Source organism: Sinocyclocheilus rhinocerous, unplaced genomic scaffold, assembly GCF_001515625.1.
Source record: "Sinocyclocheilus rhinocerous isolate Xijiao unplaced genomic scaffold, SAMN03320098_v1.1 scaffold524, whole genome shotgun sequence".
NCBI lineage: Eukaryota > Metazoa > Chordata > Actinopteri > Cypriniformes > Cyprinidae > Sinocyclocheilus > Sinocyclocheilus rhinocerous.
Genome location: NW_015628336.1, coordinates 326,097 through 337,610, shown reverse-complemented (window position 1 = coordinate 337,610; position 11,514 = coordinate 326,097). Strand labels below are relative to the sequence as shown.

Genomic DNA, 11,514 nt, shown 5'->3' with positions numbered 1-11,514 from the left:
TTTGACCTCATTGACCTCAGGGCTTGGTTTTTGCTCTGATATGCATTATCAGCTGTTAGACCTTTTATTATGCCTTTCCATCACTCGAAGTGTAGTAACATCTACAAGCAATATAAATGCTCCTGAGCTAAATTTCAACTGTCCCAGATAACGTATGCAATGGTTAAAAGTCTTCGATCTTTGAGTTCAGCTCATGAAAAATGGGGGCAAAAACAAAAGTGTTGCGTTTATAATTTTGTTCAGTGTATATAGCCAATTTTTAATGATTTATATTAGACCTCGTAAATAGACTTATATCAGTAACACTTTATTTTAAGGACCAACTCTCACTATTAACTAGTTGCTTATTAGCATGCCTATTTCTAGCATATTAGCAATTTATTAGTACTTATAAACTTAAACACAGGTTAATACCTTATTCTGCATGACCATATTTTAGACCCCTTAATCCTACCCCATACCTAAACTTAACAACTGCCTTACTAACTATTAATAAGCAGCAAATTATGAGTTTAATTAAGCAAAAGTCATAGTTAATACTTAGTTAATAGTGAGAATTGGTCCCCAAACTAAAGTGTGACCGATTTATCTCATGCTCCTCATTATTATTGCTTGAGCTAGCTTTGATTATACTAGATTCCCTCTTTTCTCAGGGTCCAGAGTTTGACGAAGAAGCGGAATCTGACCTGACGGTGACAGAGCTCAGAGAGCGTGCTAGAAAACAGAGAGAAGAGCTGGAGAAGAGGATGATGGGTGATGGCTCAGATGAGGAAGAAGAGAAAGAGGACAGCGAAGCCAGTGCTTCAAGGAGAAGCTCCTCAGAAGAGATTGGCTGCTCTTGGGGAATGGGTAACAAAGACAACAGATGATCCTCAATCCGTTGTAACTACCTAATTTTAGTGAACTTACACTTTGTCCTTTTTTTTAGCTGAAGAGGCAATGCCAGAAGAGGATGAGAATGAGGAGAATCCGTTTGCCACAGAATTTCAGGAGGATCAGGAAGCAGCATACTTAAAAGACCCGAAAAAGGCATTACAGGGCTTTTATGACAGAGAAGGTAAAATAGCTTGATTCAAATGAGGATACAGAATCATGAAATCTTGATTTCTTTGCCACATACAACCATGAAATCATATGATTTTAATGGTTTATTTTCATTTCAGGAGAAGAACTAGAGTTTGAGTATGAAGAAAAAGGCCATGGTTCCTGGCTCTGCAGAATTAAGTAAGCACTTACTCTCAGTTTGCAGCCAAACCACATTTGCACCTTTTTTTTGGGCTTTATAGCCATTTAACACCAGCTACCAAAATTGGAATGATTGGTGGCAAAATTATCTACGGAAATACACGGACTGGTTGATCTTAAATGGCTGTGCATTTGTGAATATTACTTATGAAAAAGGATACAGGTGATTTTGGTGACATTTATGTAGAAGTTGAGATTCGAAAATATTTTGTTTAGAAAATATTGTGATTTCTGTGTCTTTTAGGTTGCCGGTGGATGATGCTATGGGCAGGCAGCTGGTGGCTGAAGTGACCCACACAGGAAAAAAGAAAGAAGCGGCCGTCCAGTGCTGCTTAGAGGCCTGCCGCATCCTGGAGGCCCGTGGTCTTCTGAGACAGGAGGCAGGTAGGTAGACGTCAAACAGTCATACCAAAGGACTTATGACTAGGCTCATACTCATGGATAAACCTTTTTAAAAATTGCCATGTTAACTGTTTGTTTGTTTACTAAATAAAATGTTCCAAAAAAAAAAAAAATTGTCGTTTATGTATTTTGGTTGACATTTGTGTAAAACTGTGGATTTTAGAATTTAGTAGGAGTGATCAGTTATGGGTTTTTCAGGGTCGACTCCTCAACTCCATTTACTCACAGGGTCAGCAATAAGCAGCAACAAGATTGCAGTTGTTATATTACACACTAAATGGAGGCTATTTTTTTTTTTGACACAAAGCATTTTAAACATTAAAACAACGTATGGCTGCCCAAATGAGTCGAATTTAGAGATGACATTACTTTGAAATGCTGAGTATCACATTGTTTTCTAGTTGTTGCCAGTATATTTAATTTTAAAGAGGGAAAATTCATCAAGAAACAGCCTTCTAATATTATTTCAGAGCTAAATGTATGAGAGAGAACATGTTCTTTGAATTAATATAATGGCCGGGTGAGAGCACTAAGCACCCATTGTCATCTTTTAGTGCAAAAATGTTCTTGGACAGGAAAGTTCAAAATATAAAAAATAATAACCAAATACATATAATGATGTACTTACTATTCTGTTTATTCTTTTTGGCAGTTTTTTTTTTTTTTATGGATAGTTCACCCAAAAATGAAGATTCTGTCATCATTTTCTCACCCTCGTGTCGTTCCAAACCAGTAAGACTTTCGTTCATCTTTGGAACACAAATGAAGATATTATTAACAAAACGAAATCTAAGCGATTTCTGTCCCTCCTTTGACAGTCTATGCAACTGCCACTTTGACATTTCAAAAAGTTGTTAAAGAGATCGTAAAACTAATCCATATGAAACTGTTTAGACCAATTTTTCTGAAGAGACTCAATCACTTTATATGATGAATATATTTAATTTAGGCCTTTATTCACGTATTTACATTGATCAGTATTTTCACCGTATTAAGTGACTGGGTTTTAGAATTTAGTTTTGCAGTATGAGATTTGAGATTTTTAATATTCATATTTAAAATTTTGCCCTGTTTTTAAGTTGTTGGTCTCTAATTATATTTTTTTGCTGACAGGTCAATAAAACTTCTAGTTTTCGTTCTTCTTCTTCTTTTGTCAGGCGTTTATAGTCCACTTACAAGCATTCTATTTTTGTCTCTTTGCAGTGTCCCGCAAACGCAAGAAGAAGAACTGGGAAGATGAAGATTTTTATGACAGTGATGATGACACGTTCCTTGACCGGACAGGTGCAGTGGAGAAGAAGCGCACTGAACGCATGAAGAAGGCTGGAAAGATTCAGGAGCGTCCTGATACATATGAATCACTGGTATGGAACCTGCATCATATTTCCTTTGTGATTATCCATGCCCCTGTGTGTGCTGTACCTGGTATTGATGTAATATGTATTCTTTCTTAGCTAGCCAAACTGGCTGAGGTGGAAAAGGAGCTGGCTGACGCTGAGAAAAGGCTCAGTTCTTCTGGGAGAGGTAAGGTGGTGAAAGCCTCTGTCCTTTTTCATATTTTCCTTCATATTTCATCATGTGTAAGGTCCTCCTTCAGGAGTCTCCAGTTCTTCCACCGAGGACCCTCTGGATGCTTTCATGAGCGCCGTACGGAGCGAGGCCGCTCTGGATGGGGTGGAGAGAAAGAAGCTACATTTACATGTAGCCGAGTTGAAGAAGGAAGGTCAGAGACTGCGCAAGCTAGCAGACCTGGCCAAACCCACCCAGCTGCCCTCATTACAGGCCAGCAGGTGAGCTCAGTGTTCCTTTCAGATCCGCTATCAAAAGTAGGGCTGTACCATAGACTGTAAAAAAAATGGATTTCATAGGGCCTAATTTTGTATATAATGTTTTTGTCTGTTTGCTTTAAATACAAATCTAGTAGTCAGGACACTGAGAAACCTAAGAAGTTATCTCTGCCTTTGTTTGGAGCCATGAAAGGAGGGAGTAAATTCAAACTGAAGACTGGAACTATAGGAGTGAGTCTTTTTACATTTATATAGGAATAATATATAGGTCATTCTGTAAGAGTTGCATATGACTCTCTCTCTCGCCTAAATGAGTAGACGTTACCCCCAAAGCGAACCAATCTGCCTCCTGAGCTCTTCAACATGAAAGAAATGCCCCCTGGTGGTGAGGAAGAGAAAGAAGAAGAAGAGGAGGAGGAGGAGGAAAAAAACAAGAAAACAGAGGATGCGGTCACAGATGGGGATATGGAGGTTGTTCAGTCTGTAGAGACGACCAGCTCAGAGCACTCCAGTGCAGACAGAGCTGAAACTCAGACACACCGCCCTAATGGTTAGACATGGACAAAAATAACTACCCACCACAGCCCTAACAGTGCTCTGGGATGAAAAGCTTTGTTAGGAATTTAAAACAATATTCTTAGAGTAGTGTAATTCTATTTCTGGCCACAAGAAGGCAGTGTTGTGCTACACAGAGTCTAATTTTACTTAAAGGGGTGGTTCACTGGTTTTTTTCTAGGCTTGATTGTGTTTATGGGGTGCAGTCTAACATGTGTTAATGCTTAGTTTTTAAAAAAACACATTATTTTTAACATAATTTACCTTTATTCCACACCCCTCTGTCCCTTCTCTGAGAAACGGACTGATCTTTTCCTGTTTTTAAGCGGGGTTTATCTGGGTTTGTGATGTCACGAACCCGGTAAGTAACTTGATGTACTCCTTACCAGCTGTTTTTGTAGGCATTAAACCGCCAGAATTTTAAAAGACGATATCTCCGTTTGCATTGAACTTTCAGCTTCGTAACTTTGCAGATATTGTTTATGCTCAAACAGCAACATTACACACTAACTAACGTTAAAAAAGTGAAATCGCAATCAACCACCCCTTTAACTACCACTTTGGACAAAATGTCATCCATAATATTAGCCTGTAAGCATAGCTAGATATGCTAGATATTGTCTAAAATAATTCTGTGTGTCTAGCCAAAGGAGACCACAAGGACCAGCCTGCTAAGATAGTTGCATCTCGTGAAAAACAGAAATTCAAGTCTCCCCATCTTCAAGACAAAAGTGCCTCTCCTCCAAAAGGTAGAATCAGATATTCTGTATATGGTTTCACGTATTCTGTTGAAATGTCTAATTTCTTTGAAAGGTGAAGTGTAACTGTTTTAAAACTTTTCTTCCGTTTATCCATTGATTGTTTGTGCTTCTAACTTTACCTTTAAGTGGATAATGGCTGTGACAAATGTCTGATGCACTTAGTTTTTAATTATGATTCATATCCCAACAGAAGAATTTGACAGCAGTGTCTCAAATGTCCAGAGTCCAAAGACAAATACAAAGAAGACAGTCATTGGCCCAAGCAGGGTAAGTATTGTAATACTAAATAATTATTATCCGCATAAGATAAGGCAAAGATTGACAAAAGTGCTAAACAAGGTTTGGACCTACACTGGCCCCAAAATATAAAAAAAGTGGCTTTTATTTTAAAGAAAGTTAACACAAGAATGCTTTTCAAATGAAACGTTTCTCAAAAAGAAGCGTGTTAAGTATTAACTTATAAAACTACTGATATACTATTCGAAATGAAGACAAAAAAAGTGATTAGACTTTTTCTGGTTGTCAAACCAGACCATGTTTGTAGTAAATATGATTACATGCTAGTGCTGCTAGCTAGAACACCTTTTGGATACAAGATACAAAATAATTCTTTTGTGAAATATTATTGTATTGTTTTTACAAGGTCACTCTGCTAGCTGGAACACTTGTGTGATCATTAAGTGTGTAAATACATCTTGCAATGTACAATTTGTCTGTAACTTACAGTAAGGTTCTAGAATTAGTTTCCATGTGCCCTGATATTTATACATATCTACCCTTATTTCTAGCCTCCTGTGACCATGTCTAAGCAGTACCCAGAAGATGACCCCGACTACTGTGTTTGGGTTCCTCCATCGGGTAAATAGCTGCCTCTCTTCACCCCTGATGATTGTGATATAATTAAGTCCTGCCTGTCCTGTTACACAAAACAACTACTTATTTCTTTGTGCAGTTAGAAATATGCATCAGAAATCAAGCATTCTTGGCACTGCACCCTTTAATCTCAATTTACAGGCTTTCGCTGAATGGGTGTTAGCTTTTGATCTTAGGACACTTCAAACACAGTTCAGTCACAGTTTCTGGGGATTAGAGAAGTTGCATTATGGGAAAGCACATGAATTCCAGGCCAAGGAATTTATTTTAAAGTCAGGAGGTCATTACTAGATAAGGTTCTGTGTTTCTTAGAAAAAAGAGAGAGATCCAGTCTCTGCCAGAATCCATTTTTGTTGATATGGTGCAATAAGTTGTAATCATGTTACGCTAAGTTACCTAAAGCAAAAACAAATGGCCCTCATTACTACACTGTATTAGCCATATGGCTATCTATGACTTTATTAAAAGATAAAGACTTAATGTTGGCCTGAAGTATATTTTATTTGCAGACATACATAATGTGTTCTTTAATCTGCCTTGAAATAATTTTTGCTCAACTGTTCAAAGGTTTGGGGTCAGTAAGATTTATTTATTTATTAAATAAATGAATACTTTAATTCAGCAAGGATGTATTATATTTATCAAAAGGGACAGTGAAGACTATTTATCTAAGTATCCTAAAATGTATCACAGATTCCACACAAATATTAAGCAACACTGTTTTGTTAAGAAAAAATATTTCTAATCTTGAGCACCAAATCTGCATTTCTAATGGACCATGTGACACTGAAGACTGGAGTAATTCAGCTTTGCCATCACAGGAATACATTTCTTTTTAACATATATTAAAATACAAGACTTTTTTTTGTGTGTGTGAAATTGTAATATTTCACAACCACACTGTTTTGCCGTATACTTGATTAAATAAATGCAGCCTTGGTGACCCCAAACTTTTGAATGGTAGCACATTTTAGAGACTTTCAGATTATTATACTTCAGACATTATTAAATTATTGCCTATTTGTATATAGATATCTATGCATACAAATTGAAATTTCCCCCCCTGATGCATAAAAATAAATGATTATCCTATGTTGGTTTGCATTACATTTTCTCTTTGACTTGAAAATCCATCTCATTATGGAAGTCAAATAAATGCTTTGTAATTGCCATTTCATGTTGTCATAAACCAGAAATGTTTAACAGGTGAAACAAAGAGATCATTTTATCCTGTTTGTCTGTTTTGAACAGGTCAGACCGGTGATGGTCGAACACATCTGAACGATAAGTACGGATACTGAATACAGAAAGGAAAGACCATCCTCACTGGATCAGGAATGGAATCAGCCCAAACGTTCATCTTAGCCCTTGGGAGTGAACAGATATATAATTTTTTCTCATCTTTATGCCAAAACAATGAACTTTTTTGACAGATGTTAGGTTAGGATAAGATGTTTCTAGCAATTGTTAATGAAAACTGTTTGGTCCTGTGACTGATTTTCACTTCCCTTTGCCCTGTTTTCACACACTTGGTCTGAGACCAAGGATAGTTTTGGAGTGGAGGTAGCTTAAGGCTGAGGAAAAGATTATTCTATTTTCAGGGTTGTTTTCCTGGGCAAACAATATCATTTCTTAAACAATATTTTGGAGTTTCTGTTTTGCTGCTTATTCAATTCGAAATGTATTCCAATTGACATTGTATTTTCTTCAAACGCATCAGTCATGTCAATCCACTTATGTTTAAGAACTTCTGTTGTTGACAAATCTCTACCCACAGCTTGCTGTTCTTGGATCATTTTAACAAGCCTAAGCGAGCTCATTGACCACTCAATGCGCTGTTCTGGGTCATTCTCGGAACAACGGCGGACTCCCTTCTCAGTTTGGCTGAGTGGCCACGCTCCGTATGGCGAGAGCTCCTGTTGGACGCGGTTCTGTTGACTGCTAGCGATGCCTCCTCGGAGAGAGGCGGCTTTACCAGCCATCTGGACACTTGCTTGGCATTCTAGGATTGGGAGCAAGCTGTTAATGAATCAGTCTATGTGTGTGTGTGTGTGTTTGCAAGAAAGGGAGTGATAGTGAGCTCCGTGTACATTGTTAATGTGTGTCTTCACTTCTCTTGATATTAATGAAGAGTGACTCAGTGTTGGTGATGTGCGAGCTTGTGTGTGTTGGCGTCTCCGAGGATTCGCTACTACGCACTGGTCTCTCTGTTTATGCAACCCTTTTAGTGCTTTTGAATTCTCCATTGTTTGGAGAGCATGATTAGTCATATACAAAATGTGTGTTTTGTTATTTTGTAAAATAAAAATGTACGCTGTGTCTCACCAACAGTCTTGTGTTGAGGTTTTGGGGTCTTCTAGCCCTATAAAGCCTACTTTATCATATTTGATGAGCAAATTTCTATGGCCTCTAAATTATCAACATGATCAGATGCTTCCTGAAACAAATTCTATATGCCTTTTGTCATCTTGTTGATTGCCTTTGACTATAATTCTAAAAATGTTCCTCTTCAGGTCGTGGTTGTTTTTTTGTTTTGTTTTTTTCTATGAAGTATACTACGCACTGGTCTCTCTGTTTATGCAACCCTTTTAGTGCTTTTGAATTCTCCATTGTTTGGAGAGCATGATTAGTCATATACAAAATGTGTGTTTTGTTATTTTGTAAAATAAAAATGTACGCTGTGTCTCACCAACAGTCTTGTGTTGAGGTTTTGGGGTCTTCTAGCCCTATAAAGCCTACTTTATCATATTTGATTAGCAAATTTCTATGGCCTCTAAATTATCAACATGATCTGATGCTTCCTGAAACAAATTCTATATACCTTTTGTCATCTTGTTGATTGCCTTTGACTATAATTCTAAAAATGTTCCTCTTCAGGTCGTGGTTGTTTTTTTGTTTTGTTTTTTTCTATGAAGTAAATTATAATATTAATTACAATATTAATAAACACTTGCTTAAAACCCCTTAACTGTCACCCCCCATTTTTTAAAATAGGCATGCAGGTGCACTATCCAAACTTAAATTGTTGTAATTTATGAACACTTTGGAATACAGACATAAGGTTGGTCTCTTTTTAAAGAAGATAATCAGCAAATTATTGCAAAAGTAGAATTTTTTCAATGGTTTTCACAGGATGAATCTTGGGCTTCTAAGCTTTCAAATGATATATGATTTATGATGATTACTAAAAGATTTGATAGAGAAAAAAGACAACAACAAAAAAGAGCGCCAAACGTCCCACAGGTGGGACGGTAACAGTTAAGGGGTTAAATTAGCTGTTATCACATTTTGTCATTATCTATGATCTTTTTAAGGAGTGTTGAATGTACAAGAAAGGTTAAGGTAACCATAAAATAAATCAATACGTTTGTGTAAAAACAAATAAGAAACGTGTTTACAGTAATACATTTTCAATGGAATTCTATGGGTCAAGGCTTTCTGGAGGGTGTCGAGCAGAAATACAGTGTTTGTTTAGGCATTTCTGATGCTTGTTCTGTACAAAAATGTACTATACATACATATATATATATATCCATCCATATATGGCCATCTTCAAGAATCGGCTAAAAACACATCTCTTCCATCTTTATTTGACCCTCTAACTCTAGCACTCTCTATTCTAATTCTATTCTTTAAAAAAAATGCCCCTTTTAGACTTGAACTCTATTCATTTACTAACTGCTGTTTTCTTTATAAAAAAAAAATGAACTTCTCTAATCTTTTTGCATTTATTTGTTTTCTTTTATTTATTATACAATTAACAAAGGCAAAAAAAAAAGTCCTCTAACACTCGCTTGTTCTATTATTTTTCTATTCTATTTTCTTTTTATTTATTATGTTATTTAAAAATAACTCGCTACGTGTACTGCGTTAAGCTATCATTGCTCCCTTGTTGATTTTGATTGCTTCCATTGTCCTCATTTGTAAGTCGCTTTGGATAAAGGCGTCTGCTAAATGACTAAATGTAAATGTATATATATATATATATATATAGGCCTATTATATATATATATATTAATGTTTATACCTGAGCACTGCCTCACTCCATAGACTTTAAAGTCAAGGTAGTGTCATAATTTTTGGACAGGAAGTTGTGAGAGACAGTTTCAGTGTGGTCAATGTAACATACCAATTGTTCAGCTGACAAAACGTTTGTTTAAATGTAATGTTAAAAACTATGAATCGTCATATTGAATGAGGTTCACAAATGCTATTTGCAACACAACTGCTTTAGATCGCTTTAGATGGGTTTTTACAAATGTGCCATTTGCAATGAACTATACCCATTGCAAATTCTAAACTGAGTGTGTACACACTGCTTATCAAATTTAAAGGCTGCACACACCCATCTTGATGTCTTCATTCCTGGCTTACTACTTTCTTCAGCCCCTCATCATAGCTGGGCACTGACGTCACTCTCCGGTTCCCTGTACACAAATACACAGCTTATTGCTCTGTTTGGGATCTGGCACATTTATAGGCCTGTGGAATCAGCCCACGCTGGAATGAGAATGCTCCTTTAGGGTGGATATGGAACCTGCAATGTTGGCAGACACACGCACATGCAGGAAAAAATAACAGAACCTTCACACAAACACTTTATTACATGAAGAAACAACTCTCATGAAAGTGGAAAGTGGCTTTTGAGAGGCATGTTTATGTAATCAGGGTAAAATGAGACACGAACATTTAGATGCCACTTGTTTACTTAGTATTATACATTTAAAATAAACAATTTATTATAACAACAGTAATATATTAATATACGAGTTAAAACTACTTCTAACAGTTCAAATCATAATGTGTGACAAAATAATGTTATTTTGGTCAGTCATTAACCTCTGAATAATAAAATAACTTTAAAATGAAATGTAAATCATTTAAAAATATATATATATTTTGTTTACTTGCAAATTGTGACCAATTAACCAACATCAGAGAACCGTGAAATAACAAAATTGTTATATAAATAGTAAATATTAGGGAAATAGTTTAGCTCACAAAATAGTTTAGGGAATATACATATATATATATATATAGTTTAGCTCACAAAATAGTTTAGGAAATAGTAGTAGTAGTAGTAGTAAAGTATTTGAAGTGAAGTAACAAGACACAAACTGGGAAGAAACATTTATTCCCCTCATTTGAGGTATAGAGACAGAAAAGGACAAATATTCACATGTTGCAAGCATGTACTGTACTATATGCCCCTATAGCTATATTTCAAAAATACTGTATTTGTTTCACATAGATACACGTAACACCTAGGTGAAACTTATGCAACTACAAGCAATTGTCCTTATTGTTCACCCTCTGGTTGGCCTAGCTTATTGACCCTTACACGGGTTACAACTGCAGTTTACATTCAGTAAAAAGTATTGAAGTATGCTGCTAAGTACATTACATCCACAATCAAAATCCTCAGAAGAACTGGTTCTGAAATATACTGCATGGATAAGGATTCCTGCTGTCCCTATTTAAGATCACATGTTGAGTTCTGTACTTCATTTTTTACACATCAGAAGGATAACACAGGGTATGTTTGGAATAGTATACTAGCATACTCATCTTGCTATTTTTGCAGTATGTTATTCGTATAGTGTGAATAGTATGCACATTTTCTGGAGAATACTATATCTCACAGTACACTGTGTTCAACTTGACCTTTTATTTCCAGTGTGATTAATAAACCAGAAGATTTTTTTTTTCCATAAATGAATCAATGCAAACTAACACAAACTAACGTTTTATATATATATATATATATATATATATAATGTAACACTTAGTATAGGGACCAATTCTTACTATTAACTAGCTGCTTATTAGAATGCCTATTATTAACATATTGGCTGATTATTAGTACTTATAAAGCACATATTCTGCATGAC

General features: G+C 35.9%; 1 protein-coding gene across 2 annotated transcripts in view; it reads left to right on the top strand.

Moving 5' to 3' along the window:
* Positions 1–7,932, top strand: part of LOC107737447 (kanadaptin-like) — a 14,524-nt gene extending 6,592 nt beyond the window's left edge. Inside the window, exons 2-14 of one of the 2 annotated variants that reach the window (XM_016548930.1) lie at positions 654–849; positions 929–1,057; positions 1,164–1,224; positions 1,490–1,629; positions 2,851–3,011; positions 3,102–3,171; positions 3,245–3,437; positions 3,572–3,665; positions 3,753–3,984; positions 4,634–4,738; positions 4,941–5,017; positions 5,539–5,608; positions 6,875–7,932. In XM_016548930.1, coding sequence (XP_016404416.1) covers positions 654–849; positions 929–1,057; positions 1,164–1,224; positions 1,490–1,629; positions 2,851–3,011; positions 3,102–3,171; positions 3,245–3,437; positions 3,572–3,665; positions 3,753–3,984; positions 4,634–4,738; positions 4,941–5,017; positions 5,539–5,608; positions 6,875–6,924 — 1,578 coding nt within the window. In that variant the 3' untranslated portion in view covers positions 6,925–7,932. Of the gene's footprint in view, positions 1–653; positions 850–928; positions 1,058–1,163; positions 1,225–1,489; positions 1,630–2,850; positions 3,012–3,101; positions 3,172–3,244; positions 3,438–3,568; positions 3,666–3,752; positions 3,985–4,633; positions 4,739–4,940; positions 5,018–5,538; positions 5,609–6,874 lie in introns of both variants that reach the window. The other variant, XM_016548929.1, reaches the window with a different exon arrangement.
* Positions 7,933–11,514: the final 3,582 nt, after the last annotated feature.